The sequence below is a fragment of the Typha latifolia genome, chromosome 12, assembly GCF_019914945.1.
Source record: "Typha latifolia isolate L0001 chromosome 12, TyphaL0001v2, whole genome shotgun sequence".
Classification (NCBI taxonomy): Eukaryota; Viridiplantae; Streptophyta; class Magnoliopsida; order Poales; family Typhaceae; genus Typha; species Typha latifolia.
In genome coordinates, this window is record NC_133097.1 from 881,501 (window position 1) to 901,389 (window position 19,889).

Sequence of the window (19,889 nt, forward strand, 5' to 3'; positions counted from 1 at the left end):
CTTTCTCCTTATAAAATATACTAATTTATTTACCATCTATCTCATCAATACATTTTAAATCAAATTAAAAAGTGTTTTAATAATTTTTTATTATTTATCTCTATTTTGTACATTAAATATAATTATTAAACTCTTATTCCAATTCTTTTTATCTGCACTTTATATACTGGAATAACGATTTCGATTTCGATTTGTTTTTGTTATTTCACCTCTCTCTTCAAGCTTCCAAAGTTATTTTTAGTTAAAAAAAAGTTTGAATTGAGACATAGTTTAATCAAAATTTAGCCTCTCTCGTCGTCTTCGGTTCGTTTTTCGCCGTAATCTCTTCCCTCTCCCTCTTCTTTTCCTGCCATTAGAAGTTCACGCCCGTTGCTCTTGAAAACCCCCGACCTACTCAAAACCCCACGAAAACCCTAGCAATCGTCCCATATAGTCCTTTCTTCCCTTCCATTCAATATAGTTTCCTACATTGCTTCTTGATCGAAGACTACAGTCGCTTCTCGACGCTTCCCGCTCCATGCCGTCATGCCGAGGTGCGATCCTCCCGGCGGCGAATTGGTTATCCTCGAAACGGACGAGATAACCCGTCTATCGCCTGGTCGAGCCGAACCGCCGGCCATCTCCATGGGCGTAGAAGGGCAGCGGGAGCGTCACACCCTCGAGTGCCGCAGCTTCTGGAAAGCGGGATCGTACAAAGTTCCGACGCCTTCATCTTTCATCCTCCAAGGTTATTTTCCTCTCTTGTGCGAGGAAGAAGGTCAATTTCTTGGTTATTTTGATGAACTGAGATGCAGATTTTGTTTCTTTTTGTGCAGATGGGTTGGAGTCCTCTGATTTTGACCGAGCGCGCGTGCACCCCAAGTTCTTGCACACCAACGCTACCTCGCATAAGTGGGCTTTCGGAGGTTGGTCTCACTTCTGCCCTGGATTTTTCTCCTTCATAAATATAAATTTATGGGTATTTTCCATCGAACTGCGGTGCGTAAGATTGAAAGGGTGCAAATTTACTCATTTCTCCCAATCATATTGAGCTTTTGAGATACCATTATTCCAAGTGAAGTAACTCTGAATTGGAAACATAGAAAGATAAGCATGAGGGGAAAAAGTTGAAAAGAAATAATCTGCCACCAAGTTAAATGGCTTCTTTTGTGCTTGCCTTTACTTGAAGATTTGTATATCTAACTTTAAGTTTCCTTAAGTGATCTTGTGCTGGTGTTCGCATGCCCTTAATCCCATCCGGGCGGAGTTTTGAAACTACCATGCTGTATTTGAATTTTTCTCACTTTAAATTGATTTCTTTGCATGATCTGGTCTTCTATATGCTATGTGATTTGACCATATATTTGAATCTAATTTGTACAACCCTAATACATTTGAGGTCCACAAATTTTAATTGCACTAACATTTCTTTTGAGAGTCACTGCACAAGATTGATTTAATTTCATGACCTTAATTGCTCAGATCTAATTTATTTAATTTTTAATGAAAATGTAAGGCCTTGGAGTTACTAAATTTGTTATTTTTCCCCTTTTTTCTCTCATTTTTTAGATAATAAGCATATAGTCTAATGTGTTATGTATCTTTAAGACCATTTTGAGCATCACCAAAGCCTACTAAATTTTGTTGTGTTCTTTATGCAGCTATAGCTGAGCTTCTTGACAATGCTGTTGATGAGGTTTGCTATCTTTAGGATCTGCATGCAGTACATACTATTGTAAGCCATAATAATTTACATGTTGCTGTGTGGCCTTTCAGATTTGCAATGGTGCAACATTTGTTAAGGTGGATAAAACTATCAATATGAAAGATAATAGCCCTATGTTGCTTTTTCAAGGTACTTGCTTAATAGAATATGTTGCACATATATTTACCTGAATGAGCCACAGGTGGATTTAGTTTCTTAATCAAGGCACCTTGCAGATGATGGAGGAGGAATGGACCCTCAAGGTATTCGGCAATGCATGAGCCTAGGTTTCTCATCGAAGAAGTCAAAGACTACTATAGGACAATGTAAGCTATGAGTGCCAAGAAATTATCTTTTCCTTTTCTGATCTTGTTAGGACTTATAAAGATTTGGTCATAGTATGCATTTGATCTACATGGTTATTTTGATTTTATATGTGGAATAAACAGCTGTATTAACATCACAATTGTTTCCATCCTTAGAATTTTGGAACCTTAATATGGATTGTCATGATGGTACCACCTTGACAAGCTATAGATTTCCAATTGTCATTTTACTGGTGTTTTTCATATTTTCTGTGCACCAGATAATATGTTCAGATTAACTTACTTTTTTACCAAATTACTTTGGTTTGCTGTGAGTTGATGTGAACGGTTGCATGAAGACAATCTCAGTATATGTAATCCAAAGAGCAGAATGTTGCATTGTATTCTGCAAATGGGACCCAAAGGGTGGAGTGTCTCATTTTATTCGTGCAACTAAACCATTTTTGTTTACCAATTCTGTGTAAAATATTCTTAGGTAGAGGTATTTCATTAGGGGCAAGACAACACTCAGTTTATGCTGAGCGTGCTGGCAACAGTTTGCTGCTAGTAACATTAGAACTTAAGAAGTTGTAAATTATGCTGTGTCACAAACACCAATTACCCTACTAATTACAAAACCACAAAAGCACTCTCTGTTTGAGAAATATTGGTTTGCGCAGTCATCAGAGGGATTATCATTATTTTTTAACTAGTGAAGTAGCGATTGTGCTTCCTAAAAACTTCAATACTGCAATTTCTTCTATTCTTCAAGTGCTGTTGTCACTGCAGCCTGTAGATCTTTGTTTTTCATATATTTCTGCATAATACTTTCTTTACTATAAGCATATACACCTTGATGACGATCCAGTGAAGGAGTGATTTTTCTGTAAGTCACAGCTTGGTATACTATCTAGATATTAGACTGAGAAAGGTGGAGCTTTGCAATGTCGCACATTATTTTAAGAATCTAAGGAATATTTCACCTGAAAGCTTGAAATTGATGTTCATTACTATGCAGCGTCTAGGTTGAGTCTACAAAGGAGAAAAGGTTATTGTTGTCTCACGTCCAAATTCCATCTAAGACCCACTCCAGAAAAATCTCTTTGGTTGAAATTTTTAGTCCTTACTAATCGGGGTGGGCCATCAACTCTTCTTGTCTCCTAAAAGGCTATATGGTAGGATATGCGGGACACGCCATAATTTGCTGTGAAATTTTGAACCATTTGGTTCTAATACCTACTGCGAAAAAGGCTGTTTGGTTGCATTTTGCAATCAGTTGTTAAAAGCCATTAGTTCCTCCTAAGGTGGATGGTAGGTTATAACTTATAAAGGCTTGATCCTTGGAATACCTAATCTGGAGAAGTTTTTTCATTCTCTTTTCTTTCATCAATGCTGTTTTACTGCCATGAGTTATGATAATCCAGAGTCTTAATTGAAGGAACCTGCATATATGCTAAATTGAATTTGTATGGTTTATATGTATGCCTTTTACATTCATTTTATAAAATACTGTTAACTTATTCTCTTACTCTCTAAAATATTTTCAACTGGATCATAAGCACTTGATTTTATTTAATCTTCTCTTTATTCTTTTACGATTTATTTCTTATGTATGGTTGTTTTATAGATGGCAATGGGTTCAAGACAAGTACGATGAGATTAGGTGCTGATGCAATTGTTTTTAGTTGTACAACTCGTGGAAGGTAAATTTGTGTGAGAGTTTGTTTTGTCTATTCTGTTAAAATTATCATGGTTCTGGTTTCACTTTATTATGAATGATGAAGGGTATCTTCAACTTAACAATGAAGATTTCCTAATGAAATTTTATTGAAGTTTTATATAGCTTTTCCAGGGAAAGTATTAAATATATTGGTTTGTATTCTACCCATGTACAATGATTTGTTCTGCTTATTTTTATACATATATATTATGATGGGCCAGAATGTGATAGGAACATGACCATAGTTGCCCTCTCTATCATATAGATCTCATCCTACCCCAATATCAACTCACAACTTATTTACTTCAAGTTCGTCGGTATTTAGACTGTTTTAATTTTACTCTGTTATGATCATGTTGTCCACTCTGCATAGTTGGCGTAGCGATAATTAGCTAAAGGTAATTTTTCCTCATTTTTGGCTAAAGGAGTTTTACCTATTCTATTTTGAAAATTTCCCCATTTTTCTAGTAACAACCCTTATCATGGGATAAGGGATGGTGCTATCCTATTCTTTTTCTTTTGGCGTTTGTTGGAAAAAGAAGGATAATCATAATGATGTATTGGATAAAAAGAAGGATAATCATAATGATGTATTGGATAAAAAGAAGGATAATCATAATGATGTATTGGATAAAAATAAGGGATGAAAATGATATTTGATTATAATCAAATTAATTTTATTACCCTTTCTTTGGTTTAATGTAAATAGTTATTCGTAATTTCATTTTACAACTATTATACTGTCTCGTCCTAGTTAATTTTGGAATTCCTACCCAAAAAATAATTTGACTGAATTCACCATAATTTACTTAATAGAAATACCATTACATATGACATAACAGATGGAGCCCATATCAAAATATTTTTAGTGCATATGTATTATAAAATATTACTATGTATATTATAGTTTATATCATTACAATATTCAATATGGACCAAACCTCCGAAATGTAGCACAATACATCACCATAATAATACGTAAATAAAAATCCGAGGGGCAAAGTTGTCATTTGCCAACATGGGATAACTCACCTCTTTATCTCATTTTTCTTATTTCTAGTCGAGAGCTGAAAAGGAAATGTGATAAACCCTCTTTATCACAATTTTTGTATATCTCATCCATTTAACACCTGTTTGGCTTCAATTTTCTAGGTCCCCCAAACCATCCTTTATCGCAAGCAACCAAATGTTAGAATATCACACACCCATTGGACATCGTAATTGAATTTTGGGATCTTGGTGTACTTTCACTTTTATTTAAACTGCTTGTCCATGTTTTTCTTTCACTATTCTAGGTAAGTTTACTATTTGTGTCCTGTGAGCTATATTTGGGGAAGTCCGAGAAAGTCATACCACCTATATAATATATGGCTTGGCTTGGCCTAGTTGTTAGGTACATAGGCTATGATGATATATTAATATTTAATGGATATAAAAAATACTAGTGAAGTTTTCAAATTACTTTTCTACATTTATCCTTGGAATATGAGTCACTCTTTTACCCTCCTTAGTTTTCAAACTAGTTCTGAAGAAAATTGCAACCAAATGTCCTCCTCGTCAAATTTTAATTTTTATTTATTTTTTACGATGGTTTTTAATTATAAGTGTTGATGTCCACTCCCGATGTTTGAGCACATTTATCAAAGCAAAGATTTGAGATTTGCTGAATTGCTTGTGTTTTAATAGAGATGAAACCAAAGAGAATGTGAAGAAGTAGAGAGAGAGGTGAACTCCACTTACCGTGAGTTGAGGTGTGATATACAGTTCAGGGAGGACAAGGTTTCCTTTTCTCTCTCTTCCTTTCATGGAACAACTATCTCATTGACAAGCTCTCGGATGAGAAGTTTGTTGGATCCAACTTAAATCCTCATTTCAAAGAGAAAATTTGTCTATAAGAGGGGAAATAATAATTTTGTATTCAATAAGCTAAGATGATTACTTTTCTCTCCCTTAAATGATAGGAATTGGCCATGCATGTACGTTAGTCTTGATTTCATAAGTTAATATGCACCATGGATTGTCGTGTTAGTGTACATAGTTAGCACGGGTACTGATACATATGGAGAGTATTATACTCCTTCATGGCCACTCATTGATTTGTGGCACTAGAATTGAATGTCTTACTCTAAACAAGCCTAATTTGGGGTCTCTTTCATATCTTTTAAAACCTCTTTACATTTTGGTGTTTAATCTATATAAGTAATATTTTGAATTTTAGAAATTAAAATAAATTTTTTATTTTTCCCTAGTTATTTGCCCTAATAAGTAGGATTCTAGAAAAATTTGGGAAAATGATGAGATTAGAATCTAATTGTATATGTTATACTAATAAACATTGCTGAAGGACTATAATTTAGCCCTTCAAACCTAATTTAAGATCCTAGAAAGGTTTGGAGAATTTTTTCGACATGTCATGACTATTAAATGTGTCAACAACACACCGGCTAGGCACGTAATGTGCTAGCATTATGTACTATGCCTAGTCTAGGTCGGCACTTCCCATGCCACCCTAGCATGTCAATCCTTATTGTGTACATTAGCCAGGAATAGGCCTTACATATGAGGTCTTGGTTCGATATGAGCTTACCATGACCCATATAAGTTTACTTGATCTAGGTAAGTAATAATGTAATATACTTTTCTAGTCTTGGCACACTTGCTCTATGACTTCTGTTAAGGTCAAAGAAAGTTACTTCAGAGGTCAATTATACTTACTATCGGTTTATAAGAACTTTTTAATAATTGGATTACTGTAGTAACCTGACTGGCCAACTGTTTTTCAAAATTGTAATTTAGCTGTATAAATACTGGTTTTATTTAGGGAGAAACTTTTGAATTCTTAATGATGACTATTTTGGCTTATTGTTTCTATAGTTGCATTAGAAAATACAAGGTTCCTAGTATTGGGATCGGGATTGGTATCGGCCGTTCATATTGGATCGGACTATTTTTAAATTACATAAAATTCTAAATATTATTTAAAACTGCAGAAAAATGCAGAAAAATTTAGAAAAAATGATAGAAACATAAGAAAAACAAAAGTTACTCACATATGAAGTCTAAAAACTTAAAAAATATATTAACTTACTCAAAATTTAAAACTTTGATGAATACCAAGCTATTTCTCGTAAATTTCTATGGTTTTCATCCTCATAATCATAATAAGTTCGTAAATAATGATGCCTGAGACCTAATGCTCTAAAAAGTGATTTCATCATACTAGTCATATTATATGGATCTTGTTGTGTGACTTGCGTCTGAGGAGTATAAAAACCAGTATTTGAATCTTTTGTTTGAGAATACTGAGGATAATAACTAGCATATGGATTTGTGATGATTTCAAACAATAAATACTCGATGGGACGATTTCACCACTAGGAGTATCATCAGGATTATAACTAGTACTAGTAGGTATACTATCTCTCGTAGTTGAACGACTCGTACCAGCCTCTGCCCTTGTCGTGGTCTAATCATGGGTTATCTTTGTCATCTAATAACCTGTCCTTTATTTCTCTGATCCATGGAGTCAAAAGGTCTTCTTAATCCAAAACTTGATTTAAATCAATCAATTGTTCATTTTTTGTCTTTCTTCTTAAATTTCTCTCCCCTAATCTCATATTATAATGACAAAAAATTGACTTATCCAATCTTTCTATTGCTAATCGATTGCGTGTTTTGTGTGGATTAAGGAGAAAGTAGTATAATTTATTTTACACTGTGATAAAGACACATTTTGATTTAAAATCTTTTTTGCTATTGACGTCAAATTTGGTGTCTTCTCTCATCCATAGATAGACCACCATTTAGTTGGAGTGTTATAAGATACAGCTGCAGCAATTTTAGCAGTATTGAATTGCCCAATTCTCAATTTATGTCTCTCCATCTGAAATCAGAAATATATTATTGCATACTGATTGTATTGAAAGTTAAAACTTGAAATAAATAATAATAAAATTATTTAATTAAATTATAACTCACTTCTTTATCGCAAATGATTTGTTTATGAATATCGGGTTCAAGCCTACTGATTACTTTTCTAACTTCCAACAAGACTTTACTATCATTAGACATTTGTAGAGAATTAAAATCTTGGATTAAGAAAATACCATTTAGAAATTTAAAATTTATGAACATTCAAGTTTTTAAATATTCATAAATAAAAGTAAATTAGTAAATTAAAATTTAAAACTTAAAAGCATGCCTACCAATAATGTGTATATCTCTATGTAGTTGTCTGTTCCATCTCAAATCAATCATCTTCCACTACTTTCTATAACTTTGGCCCACATTTTTTTTGGTCAATTTTTTGCTATGTCAATTACCTCATATAAGAAACCCATTTCAAACTTGTCATCACTGTCTACAAGTCATAATACTTTGACAAGTGGCTCAACTACTGCGGTGGCAATTGTAAATCATCATAAAATGTATTTCCAAAAATCATGTTTTTCAAAGTTTCACCTAAAGATTTATTTTTAGGTTTCATATTCTTAATTTTTCTAGATCACTTCTGTGATATGAACATCCGCATAATGTTATCCTTGTAGCGCATGATGTTTTTCAAAGCTAAAAAATAAGTGACAAATCTAGTAACGTTGAGTCTGATGATATCTCCACAATTAATTATCTACTTAAGTAAATTCAAAACCTAACCATGATTATATATAAAATTTGTCAATATCTGACCTTCATGTATGATTATGTCAATTTCAAGCTCTTTGGCAATATCCTCTAATATTAAATCAATACAATATATAGCACATGACGTCTAATATAAATGAGGTCTTTTTATCATAAGTAAATTTCCAACAGCTTTATAATTGACCCCATTATCAGTAACCACTTGGACTATTCTTTTTTCATTGATTTCTTGTACCACTTCATCCATCAACTGACAAATATAATTTGCATTTTTAAAATGAGTAGTAGCATTTACAGGCTTTAGAAATATTGTCCCCATGCTCGAGTACAGTAAGAAATTAATTATACTTCTTTTGTTTTGTGTATTCCATCTATCACACATCAGTGTACAATCAAATTCATCCCAATACCATTTAAATGTCTCAATAGCAGTAACTGCTGGCTGCTGCTACTAAGCAGCAACAGTAGGTGCGCAATTAAAAAAAAGAGAAAAAAAGAAATTAGAAACTAAAAAAAAAAACTCACTCAAGGTCGCCAGAGGTCGAGGTCGTCGGATCTTCATCGGAGAATATCACCGGAGGTCGAGATCACTGGAGATCTACTTAGTCGCTGGTGAGGAAGAGACCGGTGAGAAGAGAAAGAAAGAAAAGAGAGAAAGAGAGAAAGAAAGAAAAGAGAGAGAAAGAGAGAGAAAAGGGAGAAAGAGAGGCGGGTGGGTTGGATCCGACCCATTCCCACCCGTTTTGGTTGATCCCATTCGGGATTGGCTGAAACTAGGAACCTTGAGAAAATACTTTTATTGTCTCTTTCTTTTGTTCTACTGGTCACAAAATATATTTGTACTGAGTCTATATTTTGTATTTGCTATAGGACAACTCTTTTTTAATCATCCTAGGAAGTAGGGTCTATCCTTTATAAATATTTTTTGACATTTGCTAATTGCTAAGTCATTAAAGTATGCCAGAATTTGTGGTCTACCTAATGCAATTCCAGCTTTTAATTATTATTAATTTGATGTTTTCTTTTTGTTCCTCCTAGCCATATGACGATGAGTGTAGGCCTGCTATCGTATACATTTCTGAGAAGAACGATGAAAGATGATATAATAGTTCCTATGGTAATATATCTTGTTCTAATGCCCATCTTTTATGCTATAGCTGTATTTGCCCTGTTGAAAGTATTCTGGGTCTCTATTGCAGCTGGATTTCCAAATTCAGGAAGGCCAAGTTGTACCTTTAGTCTACACTTCACTGGATGATTGGGATAATAGCTTGAAAATAATTCTTGATTGGTCTCCCTTCTTTTCCAAGAAGGAACTTCTGCAACAGGTTCTCAATTTTCTGTTCCAAGCTATTGTATCTTTGAGAGCTTTCCTGTAATCTTCTACCTGTGTGTCCATAATCAGTCTCCTTCCTGTTTGTCCTTCTAGGTTTCTTTAGTTTAATCTGTTTATTTTCTTACTAATTTGGGGCATATTGTCTGTTTCCAATATCTTTTGGTTAATAAATAAGATATTACTTTGAAGAATAGTGCTAACCTCTCCACACGTCTGTCACCATTAGGTAGGAAGAAAAATGCAATAGTGAGTTCTTTTCAGATCTTTTACGGCTTGTTTGATTTAAGGCTAAGTTCCGAACTTAATTTGATCGCATTTTTTAGTCTTGATTTTTTGTAGAGTGAACTTGGTTATGTATAAAAAAGATAAAATATGTTTGGTTACTGAACCAAGCTAGGGGTCCTTGAACCAGTTTAGGGACCCTCCTTGAACTCAAACCAAACTGGCCATTAGGTGCTCAAGTAAATCTTAAAGAATAGAATCATAATTGTAATATTTTTCAAGGAACTTTCTAATTGTACTCTCTTGTGAATGAGTATTACTAGTCTACTAGACACTAAGAATATAATTTGTTGGTAGTAGAGAATATGTTTGAGAATATGAACCCTGGATAGCGAGGCTGGCCAGCATGCTGATTGCCCCCACCGAGCGAGTGCCACTTGAAACTTGAAAGAGACAATATTTGGGCTCCGTTTCATCTCTTTTGCTGCCCCTTTGTTCTTTGGTCATATTTCTACGTAAAAAATGGTTTAAATTTTAGAAATTGAGGGGAAATTTGGAGATTTACATCTCGATAAGAAAGTCTACTAATTTTGTCTACTCATTCGATTGAAGTATTGAACTACTACATGGTTTGATGTGATTAGGGAATATCCATCTTGACAGGAAATTATCTATATGTTAAGACGTCTATGACAAGGGCTATATCTCAGTTGGTAGATAATCTTGTTTGCACGTGTTGCCATGCTTTTCAAGAGAGCGTCCAAATTTTCTTTTTTGCCTGAATTAGAGAAATATGAAGATTTGGGGAAAATTTGACTTGGAGCAAAATTGTAGTTGGATCCAACTTCTCTCTATTGGTTGATCACTTGATCTTGAACCATACTTTGCAATTATTGATTGGCTTTTCAACTTTAAGAACAAAATTTGGGCTCTAATTTTAGATCAGGAAAAGGGGGATTATCTAATTGTGTTCTAGTTTGTGCAGAATTCAGAAGGACCTACTTATGAGTTGTTCTCAGCTCAAAATTTGCTATTATTGGGTGAAACTCAAAGATGCAAAATATCTTTTCCCCAAATATTTTTGCACATTAAAAATACGTCCAAAACATTGGAGAAAGGGGTTAAATTCAGTATAACTAGTGTAGGATCCTAGTAGATTTCCTATTTTTATTAAGAAATTGCATGTGTTGCACCAACATCTACTGCCGAAAGGCTTTACTTAAGAGACTGTTTCCTGGGTGTGCTGAGGCCGCCCAATTGTGCCAGTGGCATGCCATATCATGCGAACATGTGCATCTAGCATGACAATTCTTGCTACAAACCTTTTTTGTTCTTAGTCCTTGAAATTTAGTAAGCTGGACGTGGGTACGGGGTACAGATGTCTAGGGCTAATAGTAGCACAACAAATGAGGGGACTTTCCTTATCATGATGATTAAGGGGGACAAAATGAGTAGAATTTTGCATCACCTGAAGCGTTTCATTGGATATTGGAGACTCTGTATTCAAATGTTTCAATTTATATTCAGCCATTTGGGAGTTGCTTTTTAACTTGTCATATATCTGTCGCTGGTTTTTAAATTCCAGTGGATGTAATTGTGATCTTATTACTAGATAAGTAATTAATAGCTGACAGATCATTATTCTACTTCATTTCTAACTTCCCATGACTTTTGAAATTCTTTTCAGTAGGAATTTTTTGTAAGTTTCAGTTACATGCTGTGATACTATTCATTACTTTTTCCTTTGTGAGTTTTCAGTTTGAGGATATTGGTTCTCATGGAACTAAAGTTTTCATATACAATTTGTGGATGAACGATGATGGCCTTCTTGAACTGGACCTTGATGATGATGATGAGGTAATTATAATTTACTGCTGATATGTCTTGCATTACATAGTTGTCTTTTTTCTTTTGATTTTTCAAAATTCCTCTTTGCTTTTAAGATATGCATACTATGCTACAATTTCACATGGTTTCCTTTTTTTTTTGGTAATTCACTTGGTTTGCTTGCTGAGTGAAAACACACAGTAATTGACAAATATCAGTACTAATTATACACCCAAAGGTCCAAACATATGTCCTAGTGAAGGTCGATCTGATAGGGATCTAAGATAGCATGGAGCCTAGGTTTTCTCAACAAGTACCAGAACATAAGACACAATAATAAGTGAAATATATAGGTGCAAAGTTTTTGCCAGTGGTAGGGCTGACAGAGAATAAGAATTTTTGTCATCAATGTTTTAAAAAGCATGCCAGCGGGTGACATGTGTTCAAGGTGAGATTTTAAAAATATGATATAAAATTACTTTTGCTAGGCTATCCAACTTCTCCGTAGTCTTACGAAAAAGGCATAAAATTATGTAATGAAGCGAGTCTGTCACAATTTCAACCTAAAATGCAACATCGCTATAAAAGGATCAATATAAACTTCATGCAGATATGTCTATCATAACATAAAGGCATCAAACATCTTTTTCTTTGGGTAAATCCAAGGTTCGAAAAATCGGGATCGGCCTTCCGAAAAAACAATACATATTGGCCGAATCGGCCATATCGGCCATATCGATTGCCTGGATTGGATCGGATCGGACTTTTTAATTATATAAAATTCTAAATATTATTTAAAAATGCAGGAAAACTTATAAAAATTTAGAAAAAAGTTTCTAAAAATTTAGAAAAAAGAAAAACTATGGTGCAATAAAAATTGAAAAAAAGAAGAGATTAGAAAGAGTGTGAGTGGAAGAAAATCAAACAAAAAAACCATGATGTAGTAAAGAAGAAGAAGAAAAAGAAGAAGAAAAAGAAGAAAAAGGGAGAGAGTGGAAGAAATTTAAAAAATGAGAGAAATAAAAAGATTAATTAAAAAATTATATACTAGAGTTCGTCGAAGTTCACCGGAGTTCGTCGGAGTTCACCGGAGTTTGTCGGAGTTCACTGGAGTTCGTCGAAGTTCACCGGAGTTCGTCGAAGTTCACCGGAGCTAGATTTCTCCATAAAAGAAAAAATGATTATATATAAGGAGAGAAAAAAAAGAAAGAGTAAGAGAGAGTGAGAGAGAGAGTTCGGATTAGGCTTGGATCGGGATCAAGTTCGGCCGATCTGGATCCGGATCGGCCTATCCGTATCGGGATTGGCCGATACGGTGAATTATGGGTAAATCCATTGCTTTTGCTTCTCCATCATGGCTAGAATGGGAATCATTTATCACCATAATTGCATCCATGTTCTCATCATCTCAAACTCCAACTCCTCACTATCAACTAACCTTTCTCTTTTGGATTGCATAGCGGATGATGATTCGTTATTGGCCTAGGCCTCCTTGTGTATCTCCTTGCTTGCTCATTAATCCTGGATGCATTCTCAACTTGAGACTATGTTAACCCTTCTCCAAGAAGGACTTCGTCATCTTTATTTGTTATTGAATCACTTACTAACAATTCATTAATTTTTCCTTTGTTCTTGTCCTTTGCAACAATAGGATCTCTAATTTTGTTCTCTTGCTTCTCTTTAAGCCTTACATTGAATTTCACAAGGACTAGATTATTCAATATTCTTTGCCTCAATCTATTCCTTTTCTTTTTGTCTATCTATAGCAAAAGGACAAGATATCAATTCTAATTAGCATATTGCATTCTTGGCTACTAAATGTTGAACATGGAGAATATAAGTTATATTTACCATTTTAAAAGTACTTTAGTTTCTTTCTGAAACACCCAAACCTCTAAATACACGTGTAAACCGTGTGGGTAAATTCCCCTACGCGGTGAATCACATGACCTATCAGTAATAGGTTTTCACAAGGCACATAGCATTATAGGTTCATTACCATACATAATCTCAACAATATGAGTCCGGATACAAGTTCCATAGGCCACAACATGCCTTCAAGATACACATCCCAAAATATAACTCTAAAGTTCCAAAATACAACGTCAATTATAACGTTCTCGCAGGGGCTCAATACAACTACTAGACATAGACATAACTAAAATGAAAAGGCAGCTACTCCTCGCTACCCGCATCTGTTACCCCTAGCTCTGAAATGATACTACCAAGAGGTGGTGACCACACAGCCCAGTGAGTAGAATCCATACAATCTATAACAGTAAAATCTATAACAATTTTCTCTAATGCATGCCTATAGTTGCTAGCTAGGGGTGGCAATCGGGTCGGGTTAAGCGAGTTCGGGTCGGGTCAATATCTCCCTAATACGAACACGACTGGATTATTAAACGGGTTGTATTTAGTAAACACGAACACGACTCGTTTATTAAACGGGTAACACGACAACTCGTGTAACCCGTTTATTAAATGGGTCCGGTTAAAACGGCACGACCCGTGTAACCCGTTTAATAAACGGGTCATATTAACACGACCCGAATAATACAATAATATTTAATTATTTACTATTTAACCCCATATAAAAATTAATATTTACTAATTTACACTATATAAATAATACATTATACAATAATATCTTTTCAACTCAAAATTTATACAACATAAAAATAATAATTCTAAGTATTAAGCCATTAATACAAATAGAATCTATTATACAATTGACTAAGCTAACACAAATAGAATCTATTATACAATAAACTCTTAGTTATACAAGCCATTAACTCACAAATCCTAACACAAATATTTAATTACAACTGTAAGTCAGTAACAAATCCAATTCCTCGACGATAGAGATCAGAGACCAACGGCGATGGTGCGGTAGATCGACCGACAGCGACGGTGATGGGGCGGGCGGGCGGGCGTGCAAGAAGGATGGTGATCCGTCGGAGATCTTAGGAGAGAAGGGTGGCGGTGGAGGCGAGGCCTCGAGACGGAGGATCGGAGAAGATCGGGCCTTAGGATTTTCGTCGGAAGTTTGAGGAAAGGCAAGGCTGCAAGAGAGTGGGAGGCCTGTCGAAGATGAGGAAAGAAGCCTGCGGTGGCGATGAGAGCTTACGATTGGCGACGGTGGAGGCGAGAGGGAGGGGAAGAGATGATGGGATTTCGAAGAAGGGATCTAATGGAAGAAGCTCATTAAGCCAATCTAATGGAAGCAAGAGCTTACCGCTGTCTCCACCACCACCGCGATCATCGTTGCCCTCTCGGTCGCTGCACCATTAAGCCGATCTAATGGAAGAAGATGACGAGGAGACGGCTGCGAGCATGGGTAAGGGCCAAGGGCGACCAACTGCGAGAATGGGTAAGAGCCAAGGGGCGACGATTACGGGCATGGGTAAGGGCCAAGGGGGCGATGGTTGCGGGCATAGGTAAAGGTCGAGGGGTGACGACTACGGGATTGGGATTTGGCCGATTTGGGGACTCACTCAAGTAGTGTTGGTATTAGGTTAGGGTTAAAAACTTAGAAATATGTATATATATATGGCGGGTTAGCGGGTTTGCGGGTCGACCCGACCCGTTTACTTAAATGGGTTAAACGGGTCAAGCGGGTCAGTGGTATAAACACAAACATGACCCGATTAATAATCGAGTTAGGCAGGTTGACCCGTTTATGACCCGAACCCGATTGGACTAAACCCAAACTTGATTAACAGTCGGGTTATCGTGTCGGGTTATTGGGTCAGGTCAATTTTTGCCACCCCTATTGCTAGCAATAACAATACGCTTGTTTAAATGACTTACCATGAGTTACTGAATCAATACAATCAATAAAGACTACACGTCACTATTCTAGAATATGCCAATTCCTAATCATATTAGGATAAGTCCACACAGATATAAAACTTGATACAATCTTTTATTCATACAAATCTTAATCATAGTGTTTACATGTTTTGCATAGTAATAAAAGAGTAGTTTAGTCATTTCATGCTCACCAAGATATTAATCATATTTTATCATAGCTCACCGAGCCATTCACCACACAATGCGAATATTCTTAAGAAAATCATCCATCATATAACCATCCATCATCTCATACATGGAGGAGGGATATATACACATCTAGTGGTAATGCCACCTACACATGCATAGCGACACTGCATGTGATCAGTGCTGGTCTGTCACGCCAGAAGTCGCGGGAAGGGAACAATGAAAACAATCCTAGGTATCTCGCCAGCGAGTGGACGCATCACAACTGACCACCTTCAGTCAACGATAGAGAGAATTATGTAGGTTCCAGATCCAAGTGGTAGTATCAGGGCCCTTAGCTATTGTTCTTGAGAAATGACCGGGTTTGGCCCATTGCTCGAAAGATGTTTTTACAGGATCCCTATCCACAACAATTTTCACTTCTGGTTCCGGCGAACAAATAATCATATCAAAATCAATAAAAAGGCCATCATGGACTAAGATCCAAACATATCAATCTTGTTGGGAGATACTGCCCAAGGAAAAGAAAAGGTGACTTCCTTGTCTGTGGCCATCAGACTAAGGACTCTTGTCATGAGCCCATATCTCACTCTCTCTAAATCATCACCGCCTTCAACGGGAGAATCGGGAGCCCTCGGCTCATCAACGGACGCCCTAACCCTGCGTCGTCGGGTACTGCTAGAGATATATCCTCGCCTCACAATCATGTTCTTCTATCATCATAATCTAATTCTGACTATGCAGTATAATTACTTGAATGCCACACAAGCTCCAGTTGCCTGGGGGGTCTCCACAACACTCTAATTCTCTTCAGCTAGTTGGCTCCTTCGGAATTCCAAAATCCTCCTCACGCAGTGTCGATCCTATTAATTCATGCAAGTAAAGCCATACGTAAGATTAGTGAATTAATATAATTAATTATCTTATTAGAGAATTTAGGTTTAGGCATATACATGAGTCAAGGGTCTCCTAAAGTGAGTTCTATGTTATCCTAAAATTTACACTATTTAGATGATAATAAATTGTTTTAGGAGAGTGGTTAGACTAATAAATCAGGTGGAATAAAGAAATGAGGTTATAGGGTCCAAATGGCCTCAAATGGGCTAGGCTGGGGGTGTTGGGATAGGCTCAAGCCTAACCCAATAGGCAAGGGGGCCTTAGTGGGCTGTAGTCCAACTGCAGCCCACAAGGTTGCATGAGGTGGGCTGGGGGTCCAACCACAGCCCACCAAAGACTTGGTTGGTGGGCTGCAGTCTGCAGTCCACCCAAACCAAGCCTAGTGGGCTGCAGTCAGACCGCAGCCCACAAGGGCTTGGAAATGGGCTTAGTGGGTGGGGGTTCTGCTAAACCCTCCCTTCTCCTTCCACCATCTCCCTCCAAACAAGGGAGGAGACAGAGGAGGGGAAACGAGGCCGCGGTGCCGGCGGCGCATCCACGAGGCCGCGATGCCGATGCCGGCGCAGCCACGAGACTGGGTAAGGCACGTCGGCCGAGAGGGGTAAGTAAAAGGGGAAGAAAAAGGAAAGAGGGGAGTAGGGCTCGACGATGGCGGGCGTGCTCCATTGGCTGGCAGCCATGGAGGTCCCTCCTCCCTTCACTAAGGGCTCGAATCCCATTTAGAGAGTTTCTCTTCTTCCATCGGAGCTCTCGGACCGGCGGCTAGACATGGAGTCGTCAACCGTCGCGGACTCCGACGACGGCGAGGGGGAAAGGGGTTAATCTATTGAAATTAATGACGGGGTAGGAGGGCTTACCGAGGGGGTTGTACGGTAGGCTCGTCGGCTCTGGGTCCAAGGCTTCGTCGGCTCCGGTCCGAAAGAAGGTGAGGGAGGGAGGGAGGGATGGTGCGGTTAGGGGGGAGGAAATAAGGGAGGTTGGGATGGTGGCGTGCATGACAAGGGAAGAAGAAGAAGAACGCGGGTGGCAGGGCCTGTGTCGGTGCGTGCGTCGGGTTTTTTTTTTTAAAATTTTTCGGGTCTTAAAATCCTCATTGCCAAAATTCAAACTTAAAATCCTCATTGCCAAAATTCTAAGAGTTGGTTTATCAGTGCCATGCACACTCCACTAATCAGCTACATTTAGGAAAAAAAGAATAGGATTGTAAAAGAGAGAAAGGGAGAGATAGTTCAGATCAGACCTTGATTGGGATTGGGCCGGCGAACCATAGATTATTCATTCTTGCATAAATTTTATATAAACTAGATCACTCAACCTCTTCTTTGAATGAATTTAAAATTAAAGACTAAATCAATTTGACATAAAATTCAAATATTAGAATTGACGACTTAATATATTATCTATTTAAATGAGCTCCAACATATCCTGAGGAGCTACATGTCAAATTAAGAATTTTCATCACCTATGTCTTTCTAGTAGGGGCATCGTCTATAGATACTGTTATTTGTCTCAATGAGTCTATACCCTGTGGATCCACATCAACTAGAAGTCACTTCAAGATGACGCTCGGGACTTTTCCTCATAGCTGATTTGGTTAGGGTCATTAGTGTAATCAACACACCTTGTCTTTTCCACTAACCGTTGAGAGAAGTTAGAGTCACCTAAAAAATTTCTCATTCATCATATGACTGTTTTTTAATCTCACCAGAGTCACCTAAGAAAGTTACTGCAGTGATCTGATTTACGACTTTCCCTTGGACTTCCAGATAGACTTAAGTCACCACGGAAAACCACAAACGATTTTTTTCGGTTCTTACACATTTCAAATTCAAAATAGTTTACAAAACAATAGTAACTTCCTTAAGAATTAATTCCTCTAGCATAATCACAGCCTGATGTCACACAAAATCCAATAAATATGCAAGCTTTACTATTCCAAGCATATGATGATAGAAGTCATCTATTGTTTCTCATGTACACTCACAACAAGTATGACAGAGATTGGTAACTTAGTTTAACGAAATGTAAGGAAAGTAGTTGTTGGGGTTCCTTCTCTAACACAATATCTCTATCCATATGCCACTAGTATTCTCAATCAGTGCTCGTGGTCCAAGCTTGAAAATTGTGGCTGACCACCCTTTGTGGCGAATCGTATCTAAGGATTGTTATGTCAATTGGCATGGGGCATTGCAGCGCAGTATCAACATGTGGCATGAGAAGTGCTACATGGCACCCAATGGAAGGACCAACGTGAGATGAGGAATAGGGAAAGCGGGTCAAGAAAGAAATTAAAGGATCTACAAAGCAAATCTAACTTAAAGTAGCGGATATGAGAAAGAAGAGGGTGATGACAAAGAGGAGAGGGTTGTCTGCAAGGGCGGCATAAGAAGTAGTCTCCCTCTCCTCTCCTCTCCTCTTTTTTTCTCTCTCTCTCTCTCTTTTACATTGGGCCAGGAGTTGAGCCTCTATTATTGCGGTATGGTTGGCAAGTGCTGCAGCATAGTCGTGCGATGCCACAAGCGTGACAACCGTTGGCTGATTGTGTGGCTGCATCATGAGATGAAACCATCTTTTAGGGTGATTGGTTCACTTGTTAGCCCTCCTAGTTATTGACCTGTTCCAGCATGGCTAGGTGATGGAGATCTTTTTCATTCAACAAAAAATGAAACAGGTCGTGCTCGGCCTTATACTATGTTCATTGGATTAAGCATGGAGGGAAGGGAAGAATGGGTATGAGAATGAAAGATTTGAGAGAGAAAGAGATAGATTAAAGTATGCTTAGGCTGTATTGTATTATCAATGATGCATCAATTGTCCTTATTGTAATTAACAAGGCTATTGATTTTTTGTCACTTCACTTTCTCTCTTGAAGTGCTTAAAGACATCCGGAAGCAACGATGGCCGTGCCACCATCGGCACGGGGCGTGACAGTGGCACACATTTATAATATATTTAATAAAATTTTTAAGATATTTAGAGATATTTTTGGCAACGATGGATGTGCAACTATTAAATAAGATCACCGAAGTAGGAAGTTATTAAGAAAATAAAAAGAGAGATAGAATAAGAAGGGCTACGATTGAAGGAGTTGAGAGAGAGAAGTGTTAAACACAATTGTGTTTAACATGAGAGTTTTATAAATATTTAATGGATGGAAATAAAAAAAAGATAAAAAAATAAAATTAGATGACAAACCATGATAATACATGATTTGATTGAAATTAGAAAATGACAAATAAAAATTAGGCATGAGTT

At 36.9% G+C, this 19,889-nt stretch overlaps 1 protein-coding gene across 3 annotated transcripts in view; it reads left to right on the plus strand.

Annotated features, from left to right (window-relative positions):
- Window positions 1-260: 260 nt before the first annotated feature.
- LOC140799258 (protein MICRORCHIDIA 2-like) overlaps window positions 261-19,889 on the plus strand; it is a 54,417-nt gene continuing 34,788 nt past the window's right edge. For 2 of the 3 annotated variants that reach the window (XM_073153483.1, XM_073153482.1), the window contains exons 1-9: window positions 261-727; window positions 816-905; window positions 1,641-1,675; window positions 1,756-1,834; window positions 1,921-2,010; window positions 3,617-3,692; window positions 9,389-9,467; window positions 9,550-9,678; window positions 11,667-11,765. In XM_073153483.1, the coding sequence (XP_073009584.1) occupies window positions 526-727; window positions 816-905; window positions 1,641-1,675; window positions 1,756-1,834; window positions 1,921-2,010; window positions 3,617-3,692; window positions 9,389-9,467; window positions 9,550-9,678; window positions 11,667-11,765 (879 nt within the window). In that variant the 5' untranslated portion in view covers window positions 261-525. The remainder of the gene's footprint in view (window positions 728-815; window positions 906-1,640; window positions 1,676-1,755; window positions 1,835-1,920; window positions 2,011-3,616; window positions 3,693-9,388; window positions 9,468-9,549; window positions 9,679-11,666; window positions 11,766-19,889) is intronic. The other variant, XM_073153484.1, reaches the window with a different exon arrangement.